The sequence below is a fragment of the Camelus dromedarius genome, chromosome 14 (assembly GCF_036321535.1).
Source record: "Camelus dromedarius isolate mCamDro1 chromosome 14, mCamDro1.pat, whole genome shotgun sequence".
In the NCBI taxonomy this organism is placed as follows: domain Eukaryota; kingdom Metazoa; phylum Chordata; class Mammalia; order Artiodactyla; family Camelidae; genus Camelus; species Camelus dromedarius.
This window is the reverse complement of record NC_087449.1, coordinates 38,365,122-38,385,352: the sequence shown is the minus strand read 5'-3', so window position 1 is coordinate 38,385,352 and position 20,231 is coordinate 38,365,122. Positions and strand designations below refer to the sequence as shown.

General features: G+C 33.4%; 1 protein-coding gene, 1 non-coding gene and 1 pseudogene across 4 annotated transcripts in view; 1 reads left to right on the top strand and 2 right to left on the bottom strand.

The window, feature by feature from the left end:
- TESK2 (testis associated actin remodelling kinase 2) overlaps positions 1 to 20,231 on the bottom strand; it is a 104,805-nt gene that overhangs the window by 58,611 nt on the left and 25,963 nt on the right. For all 3 annotated transcript variants that reach the window (XM_010982255.3, XM_064493629.1, XM_031465003.2), the window contains exon 3: positions 3,418 to 3,539. In XM_010982255.3, coding sequence (XP_010980557.1) covers positions 3,418 to 3,539 — 122 coding nt within the window. The remainder of the gene's footprint in view (positions 1 to 3,417; positions 3,540 to 20,231) is intronic.
- LOC105090871 (large ribosomal subunit protein uL30-like) lies at positions 952 to 1,809 on the bottom strand (annotated as a pseudogene).
- On the top strand, positions 16,602 to 16,674 carry TRNAS-AGA (transfer RNA serine (anticodon AGA)). The gene has a single exon. It is a non-coding gene; the product is annotated as a tRNA-Ser (tRNA).

Here is a 20,231-nt window from a genome sequence, read left to right as displayed (position 1 = left end):
AGGATCTCAGTAGTTAAGAAACTTTCCCAAGATCTGGGATATGAATCCAGGCAACTTGACCTAGAATCTAAAGCCTGCATTTTTAATCATTATACTACACTATTCCACTTCTTATATAACAACTTTATTTTTAAATTTTGCTATGAAGGAATAAAATTTATTTAAAGTCAATCTTCCCATGCACTCACCAGAGTCAAGTTAGTAATGAAGAGAATAAGAAAAGAAGTGGTGAAATAAGAAAGATTGGCAGGAAATACACCAAATGTTAATACTAGTTTGATCCTTAGGTGCTGAGATTAAGGGCAATTTTTAATTTCCTATTTTTGCTAATTCTATTTTCTAAATGTCCCATAACATCATCTAGGTGATGATGTATCACATCTGCAATAATAATAAAAACAATAAACATACTATTTTTTAAACAAGATGAAAATATAACCAGCCTAAAAATCCCTAAGCAGAACATCAAATCAAGACTCATCCATCTCACAATGTTGTAAATCAACCATACTTCAATTAAAGAAAAAAAAAAAAAGACTACTTTATCTCAGTCTCAAACATTGTAGATGTCCCCTAACTGATCTCTTGGCCACCAGTCTCCCCAACACTAAACCATTCTGCATTTGCCATCAGTTACCCTCTGTCATCTAGTCCCTGCTCAGAAACCAATACACAGAGCATAATACATAATCTTCTTGGCTTTATGCAAAGCATTTCTGAATAATCTGGCCCAATTTTACCTTTCCACCTTTATCTACCAATACTATCCTATCAAATCCTCAGTTCTTCTAGGAGAAGCATGGTGGAGAGAGTCTAGACCTCAATCACAGACCTTGGCTAACACATAATCTCTTGGCCTCAGTTCCTTTTATGGAGAATAGTTTGTAAAGATTAAATCTTTAAACAGATAAAACATCCAGAATACAATTAAGCCTTCAATAAATAGTGTGGTTTTCTCATTATTATTATTAGTCAAAAAAACTTTTTCAGTCTGAAAGCAGTCACTGTTTATTAACTGACCAGATTACAAAAACAGTCATAGTAGATATTTAGTTCATCCTTCTAACAAGCCTATTGATCTGGTCTTCCCTATTGCCAGCATCTCCACCTTCCACAAAAATGGGTGGTCTTTTTCTTCATTCCACCTCATGAAGAAGATAATCTGAAGGGCCACAGGAAGTTGTTTGCTTCTTTGAAGCATTTTCCAACAGTGTAGATCTCATAAATCAGATCTTCCATGTAGATAATGCCATATTTACCAAGAGATCAGGCAATGTGTTACCTGTCAGGGCAATTTGCTTCTGGTTGATTTTGCCATAATCACACCTGTAGATCAATTCATTTACTGACTTCAGGTTCAGTTACTCCCATGCAATATATGGTTCCACAATCCTTAGCACGTTAACTGGAGCCTTGCTGATCTTAACAAAGATGCCACTGAAAACCTGGCAAAGGCAAAGAAGCTGTAACATCTTTCAGATCTTTGGGCTCACACCACTGATACCTCTGATCCTGATGACAAACGCCAATTTGGGTTCCACAGGTACCCACATGGCAACATAGAAGTTGCTAGCTTTTCTTGCCAGGAATCCTAGCCATTCGAATCTCAGTTCTGTACATCTGCCTATATTCTTTGTGACAGTGTTTAGCTTCTTCATAGATAAGCTCCATCCTTAACTTTAGAAGCATATTTTGGGCAATCTTCTTTCCTAGGCAGTTGATCTTCAGCTCTGCAAAATTCCTTTGCCTTTTCTTAAGGGTTTCTGGCACAGAAGGATTGTTATTCTTCTTCTCTTATGCACTCTCCATAGCCAAATGGGTTTTTATTCACTGACTCCTCAAAAAGCTTTTCACTTTTACTTCTGTGCTTTGTTTATTACTATTTTGCTCCTATCTGAGCTCCTTCCCTATCTTCTAAAATCCTACTAAAATTTAGGTTCCAGTTTGAGTCACCCTCCTCCGAGAAAACTTCACCGACTCCACCAAGATAATATGATCTCTCAGTCCTCTGAACTTCTATATCACTTGAGTTTACTCTATCTGAGTGGTGGTGTTCTAGCTGGTTTTATTAATTCTCTTTTCAAGTGTGTTAAATCCTAGCTCTCCAGTTAGAGTGTAAATTCCTTGCTAGCAGACATTCCATTTCCCATATACCTTTTTGGATGTCTGACACATCACTAGGCATATACTAGATGCTCAAAAAATATGTTAATCTGATTTGTGGATAGGGAAAAAAGTCATCATAATAACTTGCTGAACATTTTTGTAGTGGACTAGGAAGCCAAGTAAGCAGTATAATCTAATTCCATAATCTTCTACCACTCATCACACATGTAAATCACAATTAAGCTATATGACTTCTCTTTAGTGTAATATAAATATTAGCAATAAACAATCCTAAGTAAATAAGCACTTTTAACTTCTCAAACTGTCTTACACATATGCCCTACTTAAATATACACTGACTTAAATTTTCTTATTTGGTTTCATTTAGAAATGTACTCACCTCACTAAAAAGTCAAGATAATTAGAGCAAGAAAGATTCAGATACAGACACCCCTTGGTATCCACAGGGGATTGGTTCTAGGCCACCCACACCCCCTATCACTGTGAAGATACAAAAATACATGGATGCTCAAGTCCCTTACATAAACTGGCATAGTATTTGCATATAACCTACACACATGCACATGCTCCCATATACTTTAAATCATCTCTAGATTACTCATAATACCTAATACAGTGTAAATGCCATGTAAATGTTATAAATACAATTTAAATGCTCTGTAAATAGTTGCTGGGCACAACAAGTTCAAGTATTGCTTTTTGGAACTTTCTGGGATATTTTTCCCAAATATTTTCAACCTGTGGTTGGCTGAATAGACGCATCAGAATCTGCCAGCAAAAAGGGCTGACTGTACTGATTACTAGAAAGTAATGATTATATAACCTTATTATACACACAGATAATTCTCCTTTAAAAAGGTGTACTATGTGCCCTCAAGTGGGTGCTAAAAGTTAATGGTAGATAGCTTGGGGGCATAATTTTACTTTTATTTTCACTGATTTAATTGTGATTCCTCCTAAAGCAGTTTAAGAAAATTAAATAACCACTAAAATCTTTTCTCCTGGATAAATTACTAATTCAGCAACAGGAAAAAAATGGTCCTTACGAGCAGCTACTAAGAGTAAAGCAATTTGAGAGACAGAAGGAAGCTGCTTTATTAAATGCAGTTAATTACCAGAAAATTAAGTCTCAATGGGCAGGAAAAAATCTATAGCACAGCTAAATCTCAGCAAGACAGATTCAGCATGAAATCTTGAACCCATCTTTTCATCTGTTAATACTATTCTAACAAGTCTCCAATAATGTTTCAGCTTTCTCACTGATCCCCAGAAGGAAGGAAAAACCATTACCTAAGGATGTTGGGATGGGAGAGTCTATTCATGAGCTGCACTTCTTTCAGCATGTTTGCCCGGTTACTGCTCAACGTATTCATCTTAAGAGCCATCACCTGGCCAGAAGCTCGATGGCGCACCTAGAAAATAAAATGGAACAAGAAAAGAGGCTGAAGGGCAACAGCTATATATGAGGTCAAAGTCTCCACATGTAGTACATGCCAAGATGTTTTAGTGCCAATTTAGATAAAATAGGTATGGTAGGGGATGTTTCTGTATAGACTCTGATTACATTAGTGTCTTACTTCCATTCATAAAGACAGATTTGGAATACCATCAAAGACCAAAGTTGTTTGTTGTTTCACATTATAGCTGGCTGGCAACACATTGTTAATAATATCTCAAGAAATCATGTCCTTTTTTTAATACCTTAGGAAAAATGAGGGAAATTTATTAGGCTGGTTTCTTATGGCCAACTTTGCTGAGTCTTAGGACACTAACAGGAAAAGTTCTCTTTTTTTGGAATTTTAATTGTGCACAGAAAAGATACATGCATATACCTACACAACACTTAATGAACTATAAAACTGTCTTTATAGGACACTAAACCCACGTCCTCAAAATATCCCCCAAGCACCATAAATTATATATCTATAAGAAAAAAAGTATTGCATGTTAAATATAGAAAGAAGGCCGTGAATCTTTTGGAGCTAATATTGTAGTAACCCAACCCAAAGTACCTTATAATCAATTACCACACTCAAGTCAGATACAAAAAAAACATGAGTCACACCACTCACACTCTTACCCATATGGACAAGTCTACTTTTAAAACATTCATCCACGGTAGAATTCAACCTATTTTACATGTAAAAATATTATTTTATAATTTCAATGCACACTCCACAGGTTTCAAAAAAACAATACTTGCAAGAAAATTAACTATGTTTTCAGCCTCTAAATGTGGTCTTAGTAGTAACAAAATGAGACTATCAGAAAATATTTTGTCTTACCCAAAAGAAGCTCAATTATTTACTGAGATATCTATTTCCTACTTAGAAATTATGAATGAGGCAGTAGAAAAATTTTGAAATAATAAGAACCTCATAACTTTCTTGTTAAAAAATTTTCATTTTTGCACAACAGGGACTTGCTATGCAAAAATGTCATCATTCTACAGATTTTCAGAGTATTATTTCAGTATGTTATAAATGCTTGACCAAGTGAAAATCCCAAAAGAAAATATGACAATCTACTTAACTCTTCAATCTTTAGGAATTCTTTGAAATGACAATATCCCCAGAAGTTTAGCATATCTATTAACATAGGGCAGACATCACAGCTTATCTTAAAATTCAAAGAAACAATGTTTCAGAGTGGCCAGACAGAAGAAGGGGAAGGAAGAAGCAAAACACTTAGAGCCACAGGAACCCTGATCAGAAGAACTGAGGCAGGACACTGGCTGTCTCTCCCTCTTCTAGATCACTTAGTGAGATTTGGAACCCAACTCTCTTACTAGTGCATCAATGATTCTGTTGTCATGCACCTCGTGATTGATGAAAAAGAAGTGGCTTTCCTTTTCAGATCCTGCATGGGTAAGTTAAAAGAGACATTTATATACAAAGAACACACTGACAGTATTTTTCCAACTCTATTTACAGAAGACATCTGTGTTTTAATAAGGGCTCCCCATTCTGAAAGTCATTCTTCCTTTTTTTTTTTTCCATCATCTGAAAGCTATCACTCTTAATTTTCTAAAAAAATGCTTGCTTTTAAGAAAGTTTGTTTAATCCCAGTTTGGTCACTTGGAATACCTATCTTTCTTTTGGCTCTTCAATAACCACCTGGCAACTACTTAAGAAAATTTGATAGGAAAACAATGTGTGAAATTTAGGGATTAAAAATCTGCTTCAAACTAATCATAAAAAACCTCATACTTCATTAAACAAGTGGACAAGAAGATGAACATATTCATAACATTGTATTTTGTCTTTCATCTGCATAAGATATTTTTCTTCTTTCTTCTAGCCCCTCAAGTTCTACTTACCTTTTAAGGGCACACTCAAATATCCCCTTCCTCTCTGAAGCCTTCCTTAACTCTCTCTATTTTTGGTTTCCTTCTCTGTACTGCCTCAGAACAACTTTCAGAACACCAGTATACCACTCATCACAGAGTTCTGTACATAAATATCTCCTTCCTAGGCTATAAAGCATCTTGAGGCCAGAATCTATATTGTATTAATCTTTGTCTTGCAGTGCGTAGAAGCCCTATCAGAAAACAATGGCAGTAACAGTTAGCTAAATGATACTTCTAACACACTTTCTAAAGGCCAGTGAATCATTTACTTATTCAGGGGATTTCTTGCCAGACATTCATGTAAACAAAGAACCTATTTATCATTACCTAAGCTTGGATTCTACCTCCATTTTACATAAAAACAGAGTCATACTACATGGTTTTAATATACACTCAATTTACTAGGAACACAACTACCTGTAAATTGAGGAAAAATTATTTGTTTTGTTGAGAACATCTTTAAGAACTGGTCAACAGTTCAGAAAATCAGACCACCAGTGGCAGTGCTGCTCCTGCTATCTGAATCCAAACACAATGAATATATGTATATTCATGTATGACTGAAGCATTGTGCTGTACACCAGAAATTGACAAAACACTGTAAACTGACTATACCTCAAAAAAATTAATAAAAAAAGAAAATTGAAAAAAAAGTTATAGTAGCTAAATTTATACCACTTGCTATTATACTAGGTTCTGCTGGATAACTGCTTTATATATATTAACTCAGTTAATCCTAAAAATAATTCTATAAGGCAAGTATTATTAATATCCCTCATTTTATAGCTATGGAAACTGAGGCAAGGAGAGATTAAATGACTTTTCCAAGACCATACATCTAATAAATAGCAGAGCCAGAATTTGAACCCAGATAATACAAAGAACATTGGGCCTGATAGGGTTGAAAACAACTGGTCTAAATAAAAGAGCATTGCATGCACACTATATAATAATTATTCTGTCAAGAAATAATAATGATCTGGTATGTATCTAAAAACATGGCCTTATAATATGTCAAATAAAAACTTACAAAATACAGGGCAAATTTAACCAATCCAGAAACTTCATAGGATATTTTAACATACCTCTCAGAAACTAAAAGCTCAAGCAGATAAGAAATGAGTATGAATATGGAACATTTTAATAACAAAACTGAGATACTTGGTCTAATCTTGTCCCAACAAAGACTGGTTTTGTTCATTTTAATTTTTTTTAAGTATACATGAAAAAATTTACCAAAATTCATAGGTACTACATCATAAAGGAATTCTCAAAAAAATTCAAAGAATCAATGTGGTTGAATCACACTCTCAGACCACTAAGTAATAAAATTAAAAATCAACAATAAAGAGATAATTAAAAATAAGCATAGTGGACAATCCTAATTGTTTACCCAACATCTATTTTCCCCTTTTCCTGACTGACAGAACCTTCATTAGGAGGCATCGTGCTTAATTAAAGCATTCAATCTGGCTAACTTTCTTGCAGCTGGGGTGGCCAGATGACACAGTCCTAGTAAGGAGGTGTACGTGGGAATTACTTGGTGGGGAATTTTGTAAATGCTGATATTTTCCCAATAAAATTGTCTTTTTTATAACCTGAAGCAAAGATGTGGTGCTTGTATCAAGAATAGCTATACTGTAGCCAAAAGTACAAAAGCCACACACTAAAGAGAAAAAAACAGAGGAAACCTGGACTGTTGATGATCTCAAGCAGTTGTACAGCATAGGAATTTCTCAAGATTTCCTGAAAAAATTTAATCTCTTATTTGAATAAGCCACCGGGTTCAGGTTTCTGTAACATCCTGCCAAAGACAATGCTAACAACTTTGCTAAAGATGAAAAATAAATGATTTAGAGTTCAACTAAAGATACTAGGGGAAAAAGAAAGTATAATAATAAATATAAAAGCAAAAATTAATGAAATAGAAAATGAAGAAACAATAAAAAGGTATAACAAACCAAAAGCTGATTTGGGGCAGAGAAAAAACTAATAAAATAAAGAAACATATCTCTGTATCTTTCACTTTCTGGTCCCTGCCTACTTTTCTAGATCCATTACAGGCTTGCCATTTCTTTCCATGCACCTAAGCAGACTTGAACCAAACCCAATTTCTCAACATTCCTAGAATATTCCTCTGTGCCTCCACACATGCTTTTTCTCCTGCTTGAAATGCCCTTTCCCTGCGTGTCCATCCAACAAGCTCGTTCTTCTCCTCCAAGAAAACTCAAGGGTGACCTCCTCTGGGAAGCCTTCTTTGACCCCTTCAAACAAGGTTTATACTGTTGCCCTATATTATATTCCTTAGCACTCTAAGCTTAGGTTGACACACTTAGCAACTATATGTTGAGCAACTTCAGGCTTTTGCTAAAGGCTCTATTTTAACAAATATTGTATTTTAAATACACTTCCTCTTTTCTACCTTAAGCAAAGAACCCTTTTAGGGTGGAATTTTATTTATCTCTCTATCCCTACCACCTACTCAATGTCCTACACCTAATGGATGTTAACTAAATATCTGCTGAGTAAATAAATGAATAAGATTGCAAATAATTGCAATGTTTATTACATGCTAGAACAGAAGTATCAATAGAGTGCTCTGAGACCACAAAGGGGAAGCAACCAACACTCTCGCTTTCCTCACTGCAAAAATAATACACTCTAGAATCAGCTTTTTATAATATCTTTCACATGTCTTCACATACATCATTTACAGAAACACTTCTACGTACTGAGTGATCCAATTTGTACATACAACTTGTATGCTTCCAGTTTTTGTTTTTCCAGCTGGATAATCAATTAAGGTGAAGGATCTTAGGAGCTACTTCTGCATAGCAACGTGCCTACAGTAAAATTTTCTCTACCTGATATATTATCCCTTGATGTCACCTGCTGCTGAGCTTAGCCCACAGAGAAATCCACAAAATCCTTTACTAATTAATAGCCCAACTTTCCATATCAGCTCTGCAGGAAATATTAAATGTACTGAACATGGCTACAATCATACACTATTGTGTATGATCCTTAATTATACATGTGATACAAATAGAAAGTCTCCTTTGAAACACATCACTTCATGCACCTGAAAACACTGGCTCTCTCCATGAGAGCCCCCTCCCTGTAACCCCCTGTACCTCAAAGAGTTTGAAAAACCAGATAAATGCAACAAGGAAAACAAAAGGAAATTTAGCAAGAGGCAGTTTTGACAGATAATAAGGATATGCAACAAAAACCATTTCCAAGGTGTAGAGCCCTAAGAAGCACTGGGCTGCTATCATCCTCTTTCTCCCAGACTTTTTGATGCTAAACACCTTTAAAAAGGGTGGTGGGAGATGGGAAAGGAAGTTTTTTCCTCTTTATTCTCTCTTTTGTAAATCTCTGTAATACAGTGTCAGCCCCTTGGAATTTATATTTGGTAGATTTGGCAGCTTCCCTGATCTTTAGGAACCTGTCTCTAACCGCTGCTTATCTCACTTTTTTCTCCACATCCTCCCCAAGTAAAGGTACTTCTGAAAGTTTGATCCTTGCTGCTCTAGTCTTCTCTGTCCATACTCTTTTCGTTTACTGTTTCTGACATTGAAAACATTCTCTAATAGTTAAAAATGTGCTCAATTCCTATTTAACACTGCTTTCATGCCAGAGTAATATTGTATAATTAAGGATTTTCTCTACATTCATTTTCCCTTAATTCCATTCTTGATACTGAAGGTTATCTTAATTCTCTAAATACATGGGACAGTTTAATTCTGAAACGGCTGGTTTGATATGAGATGGACAAGCATACACACACATAAACATACAACACAAATCTTGATCATGGATGTTTTGGAGTTGAGGGTGGTTCAGATCACTCCCAGAACTAGCTTCTTTGTTCCCTAAATGGCTTTGCTACAAACTGGCATCTCAGTCAGAGCAAAAACTCTAAAAACTGGTAATATGAGAAATACCTAATAGACTTTCTCCTAACCTTCCCCCCCTCCCCAGGTAGAACATGTACCACCTCACAACATCCTCACTGTCCAATTCTTAGTCATCTTATAAAAGCTGCCTTATAATCCTACAAGACTATAAAGCTTAACTCTTTTCTGACACTGTGATTATTAAAACATGCAGGCGTTATATCTTGTTAGGACAGAATCACATGCAGTATTGATGAAAACAGCTTTCTAGTGAGGTCTCAGAAAGGCATATAGAGAAGAACAAATACAACCATGAAATAAAATACAGACAATTTGAGAAAAATCCTTGAGTACTTGTAGATTAAGGCTACAACAATGATCACATTTAAAAAAGAAAAGATACACTCTCGAGTAAATTTCACAAGTTATAGTTTGAGAAACTAAAAAGTTACAGTCAGTTGGGGACTGAGACCACTGCAGCAACACTAACAACACTGAAATCCTTTGATGTCACCTAGTGCTGATCTTACTTAGCAGACAAAGCTACCAGAGACCACAAAGCCTTTACTTCCCCAAGCACAAAGACAAAACATCCCAGAACAAAAGAACATTCACATACTAAACCATTCCCTTTACTTTAAAGTTTGCATGACAAACTCCATGTGCACTAAATAATAAATGTATAACTATGAATGTGAATAAATCAATTTTTCAGTACCAAGCAGATGGCAGGTATCTGGTTCTTTTCATTTATAAGTTTATTGTTTCTTATAGCTTAGCATTTCCAGATATAGTGCTGTCAGTTTAGGAGAATATGCCAGGGGGAGAAAGTAGGAACTTAAGCCTCTGTCTTATCTTATATAACTCATTACATAATTGCCAAACAAACTTAACTCTTTAAGATATCTGTGTGTAAATATAGTCATATTTCAGAAATGTAGCATAAATACATAAAAATCAATCAATAAATGAATCTATTTCTTATATACCAAATCAAGATTAGATATAATATTTCATTGATCAATTAGAAAGATAAGAATTCAAATCCTAGCTGTATCATTTACTTGTTATGATATATTTGGCAAGATATTAAACATTTTTAGTCCCAGTCTCCTCATTTACACAGTGTAAGTGTAACTATTTATAGGATTGTGGTAGTAATTTTAATAGATAATGTATATGAGTTCTTAATGCAGTGCTTATCACAAAGAACTCAATAGATCTTAACTGAATATATAAAAGAAATAATAACTAGCCTTTACATAGGATGTATTAAGTGCTAGATATTATTCTAAGTAATTTATACAGACTAGCTCATTATATCTTCTCAACAGCTCCATAAAGTAGATACTATTATTATCTCCATTTTGCAGATGAGGAAACAAAGACACAAAAAGTCAAGTAACTTGCCCAAGATCAGAAAGTTAATACGTGGTTCAAACCAAGGCAGCCTAGATTCAGTCTCTCTGCTATGTTGCCTCTCAATGTATTTTTATAATGTATATATGGGTTTTTTTTTCCTTCATGCAACAAATATTTAGTGAGTGCCCTCTATGTGGCAGTGCACCAGGTACTAAAGATACAAAGATGAGAAACACAGGGAGTTTTGATCTAACAGAGAAAGGCAAACACATAAACAAAAATATATCATTGCTCTGATAAAGTCTGTACACTGTATATAGGAGGCACAAAGAAGGAACATTCAATCACGCTATGAAAAATACAATAATGGTAAGAAAAGAAGGCATCTGATTTCAACCTTCAAAAATGAAGTCACATCTAAAAAATGGTGAGCTGACCTAAGATCAAATTTGAACTGTTGTGTAAAACTGAAATAAAGAAAAAATCAAAAAATTTAAAAGATACTATTTGCTTGATGGACTAGGAATTGTACAACATGATGTGTATATTTGATATGATCCTTCCAACACTACAAGATGGGCAGAACTACCATGTGATCAAGCAATTCCACTCCTGGTTATGTATCCAAAGAAAATGAAAACACTAATTCAAACGAATACATGCAGCCCAATGTTCATAGCAGCATTGTTTACAATATCCAACATATGGCAGCAACATAAGTGTCCATCAACAGACTATGAATAAAGAAGATGTGTTTTATATATTGTACATATATATGATATGTATACACACACACACACACACACATACACACACACACACACACACAATGGATTACTATTCAGACATAAAAAACAATGAAATTTTTGCCATCTGAAACAACATGGATGGAACTGGAGGGTATCATGCTTAGTGAAATAAGTCAGACAGACAAAGACAAATACTATATGTTATTTATGTGTGGAACCTAAAAAAAATAAGCCACCTAGTGAATATAACAGAAAAGAAACAGATTCATGGGCATAGAGAACAAACTAGTGGTTATCAGTGGGGAAAAGGAAGGGGGAGGCAATTAAGAGGTACAACCTACTATTTATAAAATAAATAAGCTACAAGGATATCTTGCACAGTACAGGGAATACGGCCAATTTTTGTAAGTATAAGTAGAGTATAATCTATAAAAACTTTGAATCACTATGTCATACACATGAAATTAATATAATATTGTAAATCAATTATTATCTCAATGTAAGAAAACACAATGAGATACTGCTTCACACCCACTAGGGCAGTTATAATAATAAAATATTTAAAAACAAAAGACAGAACAAGTGTTCATGAGGTTGTACAGAAATTGGAACCCTTATATGTTGCTGGTGGGAATGTAAAATGATGCAGCCACTGTGGAAAACAGTTTGGTAGTACCTCAAAAAGTAAAACAGAATTACTGTATGACCCAGTAATTCCACTTCTAGGTATATACTCAAAAGAACTGAAAACAGGTTCTCAAACAAATAGTTGTACACAAATGTTCACAGCTGCACTATTCACAAAAGCCAAAAGTTGGAAACAATACAAACGCCTATCAACAAGCGAATATATAAACAAAATGTGGTATATCCATACATTGGGACATTATTGGGCCATAAAAAGGAATGAAGTACTGATACATGTTATAACATGGATCAATGTTAAAAAAATTATGCTAAGTAAAAGAAGTCAGCCATAAAGATCACATATTGGATGATTCCATTTATATGAAATGTCCAGAATAGGAAAGACCAAAGAGACATCAAGTAGAATAGTGGTTGCCTGGAGATAGGGAAAGGGAGGAATAGGAAGTGACTATTAATAAGTACAGGGTTTCTTTTTAGGATGATAAAAATATTTTTAAACTAGACAGCAGTGATGGATGTATAACTTATAAATATACCAAGAGCCTTCGAATCATATATTTTAAAAAGGAGCATTTTATCATATGTGAATTATTTCTCAGTAAAGCTCTTATTAAAAAGAAAAAAATTGCATTGGTAATTTTTCTAGAATGGGATTCCAGGTTTTACAGGTTTCACAATACATACTAAAATACAGAATTATCTCCTGGGGTGATAATGGTACTTCAGGTATCTCAGGAGACTGGAACAATCATCTTCCTAGAAATCCTCCTTCCAATTATATTCCCAAACAAAACAAGGACTAGTATTAAAAGAAATTGAGATCCTTCTACTGTATCCCAGCAGAAGCACTCTTAATGTGAAACACTGAACAAGTTGTCAGTCACCACTGCACTGGGGCTGGATAGATTTTTCCACTTGTCAGAGGGTGACAGGGGGCCACTGGCTCATTTGGTTTTACATTCTTTTCCCTTACTTTACAAATGTACACACAAACAAATGTATGTCACCTCCACTTACACATTCATCAGTTCTTCTCTAAATAGATTTCACTAACATACAAAATATTCCAAGTCATTTTCCAAGGAACAGTGAAATTACCCTAATCTGTTTTATAGTTTCTTTTAAATATGAAAAAGTAAAGATTAACAATCAAAGGACATGATTTGAAGCTCACAAATGGTTTTAAATGTAAATCCAACCTATTTTGTTTCTAAAAGTATATTCTTCCTAAATTCAGTAACAGATGTTATAAAATACTTTTATCTTTTCTAATGCTTTTAGGCCAGGGATTTATAACCTCGATACTATTAACATTTAAGGTCAGATAACTCTCTGCTGTGGAGGGCTGTCCTGTGCACTGTAGAGTATCAGTGACACTCCTGGCTTCTACCCACTAGATGCCAGTAGCACACCCTACACAGTTGTGACAACCAAAAACATCTTCAGACAGTGCCAAATATCCCTCGGTTGGGGCAAAAATGACCCCAGCTGAGGACCACTGCTCTAGTCCACCAGTCTAAATTATATCCTAACAGAGCAAACTAGCTAAACTCATCATTAACCTTAAAAACAAATAAACATGTTTTTGTGAAATACAGTAGCTGAATACATCCAAAAGAGGAGGTTTCTTTGTTTTGTGGTTTTTAATAAATCAATTTCTGGAATTATTATAAAACCAATATTTTAAATATATTTTTAAGTATTCATATATATTCCCAACATACAGTAGGGGAAACAAAGAACTATACTTCTCTACTAAAAACTTCAGATTTTTTTTATACATACCTTTCCCAGAACACAAAAGTACCAGTTTTTCTATCTCTGTCCCTCTCTATCTTTTTCTCTCCTCATCATCAATAATCATACAAGTACTGAAAGGGAAATTTATTTTAAAATTTTCTACTTTCTATGATGGTAAGCTGTAGAATACTGATAAATTAATTGCAACCTAAAATACACGTTATCCAATAACAGTTCAAACTTTTTTGAGGTCCTAAGAGATTTACAATCCATAAAGACAGCTCAAGTTTAACCAATAAAATTACCAGGTTGGTTAATTTAAGAAATGTGCTGTACCTTTGAAAGTCACAATCTAAAGGAGCCCAAGTTCCTCTCAAACCAACTGTTGAAAAAGATTTTTTTTTTTACAGCTATACAACTAAACAGGATTGCTTAAGGGGAGGTACTACTTAAAAATAATTTTTAGTAAGGAAAACAACAAATTATTCTAATTATAATTCATGGGGCTACTGACCCACACAATGTACAATAACTATCATGAGGATTTTTATAGTCATGGTTTTCCACCCTTCATAAAATACAGCCCAACAGTCTTCATTACTTACCTAAAGCCAGGCTTCAAAACTAAATGAAGAATAGTATAAATTGAATAGATAACATAACTAAAGTCTATTTTCCAGGCTGAATGACCAGAGGGTCCTAAAGCCTAAAACTGAATTATTTTAAAGGAATACAAATAAGCTGCATAAATCCACATTCCTAAATGTGAAGTCATCCACCAACCAGTTTTCTTTTGCTTGCTATCTAAGGAAACTGTAAGTCCTTAAGCTACCTGTGTAATTTGTACCTCCCACATCAGAAGTCAAATGTTTCCTTTTATTGCCACTGATACACTTTTTATTTAACCTGACTTTTAAAGCTCTGTAATCATCTGTACTTTGTAATCAAAGAAAAAAATTAACATCACATTGCAATGCACTATGGAGTTACTAGGCCAGGCGTTCGCAAACTTTTCCTGTAAAGGGTCAGACGGTAAATATCTTGGGCTTTGAGGTCATACGGTCTCTATTTTAACTACTCCACTCTATCATTGTAGCACAAAAGCAGCCATAGAACATACATTAACAAATGAGTGTGCATGTGTTCCAATAAAACTTTATTTACAAAAACAAGTGGCAGGCTAGATTGGTCCAAAGGCTCTAGTTTGCCAAATCCTGTATCAGACTATTACATGTAAGAAAAAATAAAAAGATTTACTCCTCCCTTTCCCAATAGCAATATTCTCACCATAAAATTTAACTACTTTCTAAAATACTATAAAATACAATTAGCTAGCTTTCTCCTATTTAGTAGTAGGCATTCATGTGGGATATGACTTTACTACCTTAAGTGAGGAATAAGAGCCAACTAGGAGAATCAGGTTTGAGATTTATTCTTTAACACTGTACAAAAAGCCTGAGCCAAGAAATTAAAATAAAACTCTTAGGTTCAGATCCAGAGCCTATATGATCCCAGCAGAGAAAGGTGAGACAATTGTTTTGGGACACTTAGACAACCTAGAGAACTCCAAAGCAAAACCTTTCCCCCTAAAGATAGACTTTTGATTAAAAAAAATTATAAATCACAGAAGAAATAAAGAAATGAAAAATCATGGAAAAAAAAAAACAAAACAGCAGAGAAAACAGCCACACTATCTACACTCCAAGAGTTGCAACTAATCTGAAAGGGACTTAAAACAAATAAAAATTTGTTAGAGAGAAAGAACTAGACTAACTAGATATTAAAGCTGTAATGATTAAATTATTATAACGGGGTATACTGGTATATCCATAGACAGTTCAATGCAATAGAATAAAGTATAGAAACAGACTAAAATACTTAGGAAAATTCAGTATGGAATAAAGGTAACATTTTCAATCAGTGATAAAAATATTAAATATATAATAAATGTTGCTGGTACACCTGACTAGACATCTAAAAAAATAAATTCCAGATGGATCAAATAATTAAACATAAGTAATGATACCATAAAAGTGATTAGAAAAAGTTATAATTTTATTTACAGTATAGGAATGCAGAGAAACTTTCTAAATAATAAAAGAAATAAAAGTCAGAAATTAAAAGATTAAGATATTAAGAAACGAACTATTTCTACATTGCAAAAACTTAAAAGCTACCTTAAAAAGCACTACAATCTTGGAAAATATCTAAAATTCATAGCACAGATATAAAAGAGTCCTAAAAATCTGTAAGATACAAGAAAAATAACCTTGTAAAAAATGGGTACTATATGCCATTTAAAATTCTAGGCACTGAGGATATATCAGTGCACAGAGATAAAAAGAGATAAAAGTCCCTGCCCTCATAGAACTCACACTCTAGTGGTCCTCTACCTCGGAGTAGGTAAGTACATAAGTAAATAGATAATTGATGTATAAATATGCACACACACACATACAGACATATATATATTTGTTTATATATCCACAGAATATCTCTGAAAGGATACATAAGAAACCATTAAATAGTGGTTGCCTCCAGGGAGGAAAACTGGGGGGCAGAAGAAAGTAAATGATTTTTCACTGAATAACCTTTTATGCCTTTTGAGTTTGTACATGTGATTTTAAAACTAAATTCTATTAAAATTAACAAAATTAGATGTTTAAAGAAAAGCAAGAATAGGATATTTGAAAACAAAAGAAGTTATTTAAGAAAAACAAATGGGGGGGTGGCTATAGCTCAGTGGTAGAGCATATGTTTAGAATGCACAAGGTCCTGGGTTCAATCCCCAGTACCTCCATTAAAAACAAAAAACAAATAGGAAGTCTAGAAAAGAAAAATACAGCAATTGAAATAAAGAATTTCAATGGCTATTTCAACAATACAGTAGACCCCAAATGAAAAGTAAGTAAATAGGAAAATAGGCTGAGAATCACCCCTCCAAAAAAAGGACAAGAAGGCAAAGAAATAAAAAATATGAAAGAAAAATTAAGAGACATGAAAGATAATGGGATCTTAAGAGACCAGAGAAAAGAGCATTATTTTAAAAGATAAAATGGCCAAGAATTTTCTAGAATTTAAGACAGACATGAGTTCTTAAACTGAAGGAATAAACCACATCCTAAGCAAAATGAATATAAATAAACCAATTCCTTAGACCAATATAATCAACACTATAGAACAAAGAAGAAAAAAGATAATTCTAGCTAACAAAAAAGACTGATTAACTAAGTAGGAGTTACAACCAGACTAAGAATTAACTTATCAGCAACAACAAAGGTGAGTCCAAAAAGGAGGAAACAAAAAAAAAAAAAAAAAAAGAAAGAGTGGTTTCAAAGTGCTGAGGAAAATAACTATTGTCCTACATTCTATACTCATTAAATTACCATTTAAGTTTATTCAATACAAAGATAGAAGTAATCACAATAAATGTAAACAGCTTATAATCTGTCTCTTTATGGGTAAATTTAATTCTGGATAAAAAATTAAATATAAAACTGTTTCATGGGACACACATAAAAAATATACTACCACAGACAATAAAAATAGAGATGGAAAAAGACATACTGGGAAAATAATAACCAAAACAACAGACAAATGTATACAATGAGGATGAAGGTACGCAATATTGATGTCAGATGAAATAGAAATCAAAGCTAAAAGCTAAAATGGGATAAAAATAAAAAACCAACATTTATAAAATATGCAACCCATCTATAGTGTACAATCCAATAATAAACATGAGCTTCTATTAATATCTACCTTACAAAGCTGGCCTATAAACAAATAACACACTAATAGAAACACAAGGAGAAATCTATAAATACATTAGGAAATATTAACAGACTTTTTCAAAGAAACAGATCAATTAGACCAAAATAAGTAAGACCGTGTAACATTTGAATTACACAATACAAAAGCTTGATCTAATAGAGATATATAGAATTTTATGCAAAGGGACAAAACAGAGAATTCATCTTTGTTTCAAACACATTTGCAGCATTCAAAAAAATCTGGACCATGTATTACACCAAAACACAACCTAAATATACTTTAAAAGGCAGACTTCACATAGGCCATTCTCTCTGAGCATGATGCACTAAAATTAGAAATTAAATATCAAGTAATTACTAAAAAGAAAAAACACACCTCACCATGTGAAAATTTTAAAACCTCATTCTTAAGACTAAAAAGGAAATCAAACCAAATTACATTTAGAAATGATGAGAACACATAAAAACCTGTGATATGGCCAAATCAAGAGGAAACTTTAAAGGTTAAATGCATGTATTAGGAAATAAGGAATACTGGGAAAACAGATAAGAAGAAAATTCAAGAAGGCAGAGAAAGAACAAAATAGATCTAATAAGAAAGTAAACAGAATAAGGTAATAAAGATATAAGTAGAAAATAGTGAACCCTAACACACACACAACTGAAGATAATCAGCAGAATCAAAGGTAATTATCTGACTGTCAGGTTCTGCCCAGGGTGGAGTTATCAGCAGGTGGCAAACACAGGGTCAAACTTCCCTAGGATAGGTACAGGGGTAGGACAAAGAGACTTCACAGCTGTCTCCCCAGGCCCCAGAATCCTTTATTTCTTAAGCCTTCAGTTTATCAACAAACATCAGCTGATTTTTTTTTTAAGGCAAATCCTTTGAAAGGAAGCCTAAAATAAATTTGTGTTGAGTTTGATTTTAAAAATAGAAAGAAGACACAAATAAAGTATATTAGAGGAAGGAGACAGATATAAATGCCAATTACACAAATTCCAATTAGGTTTGGGTGTAAATAACAGAGGTATAAAAAAAATATTTTTTTAAGGAGGGAGAGGCACACCTCAGCTTTACTGAAACTAATTATAAAAGTGAAGTAATTAAAACAGTGTTCTACTGGTCCAAGAATAATCAGACAGAGCAATGAACAGAATAAAAACCTCAGAAAGAGACATAGGTATATAGATATAGATATAGATAATAGATATAGATACAGATATAGATACAGAATGGGATAGAGATAGTATTTTGAATTAATAGGGAAAACTACAATAACTAACATTTATGGAGCATTAGCTATTGTTTATGTTATTTATTCTTGCAGTAGCCCTAGAAGGCATGGACTTATAATAATAATAAATTACTCATTTATTACAATCAAGAGAATGAAGTTTAGGTGCAGTCACTTCCCAGCCTGAAGACACAGAGGTCCACATTTTAAAAGGCTTAAACAAGAAGGAAAATACATGTCATGTCAATTATATACCATCTTTATGCCTATAAATCTGAAAATGTAGATAAGATTAATTATATCTTAAGAAAATAAAATTAACAAAAATTACTTAAATGGAAGAAATTTTGAAAAGACTAACAACGAATTTTTGAAAAAGTACTAAATAACTTATTTCTTCAAGACCCCAAACCCAGATGGTTTTAGAGGAAAGTTCTAAAATTTCATGAAGTTCCTATGTAATGTGAACTACACCACAGTATAAGAAAAAAAACTGGAAGGCTTCCTAACCCCTTCTATGAAGATAGCACAATTATAATAGCAAAACTGAACAGAATATGAGAAGAACTATAGGCCAATCTCTCTTATGAATATAAATTCTAAATAATATATTAGCAAATCAAATCCAGTGGTGTATGAAAGAGTACATCATAAGCAAATATTCTTTATCCTAGGAATACTTTGTGAAACAATAGAGTTTAGTATTCACATTTTCTACAAATGAAAAGAGAAAAACTATTTTATCACTGTAACAGATATGAAAAATGTTTTTGATAAGCTTCAATAATCTTTTCTGACAAAAATCCTCATTAAGAAATAAAAAAGAACCTTCTCAGTTTAATTTACCCATTTAATATAAAAAGATATATATCCCCAACATCATATTAAAAAATATAAAATAAACATTCTGGTAAGATAGAACATGGTAACACTGCCTGCAATCCTTAACTGCCTCTATTCAACATCATATTGTATATCAATGCAATGACACACTCACACACTCAAAAACAGTTGTTAAAAAAAGAAAAATAAGGATGGAACATAAATTTTTGGTGGTGAGCATGCTGTAGTGTATACAGAAAAAGAAATACAATTTTGTATACATGAAGCTTAGATAATGTTACAAACCAGTGTTACCTCAATAAAAAATTAAAAAAGACAATACAAGACATAGAACTATTATTGTTTGCAAGTGATATGAGTGTCTACTTAGAAAATCTTTGGATATCAACTGACCAACCACTAACAATCTGTTAAAATTAAAATGAGATTTTGGCAAGGAGGCTAGATATAACATTAACATACATAAATCAGTGGCTTTCCTACAAACCACTAATAACCAATTAGGA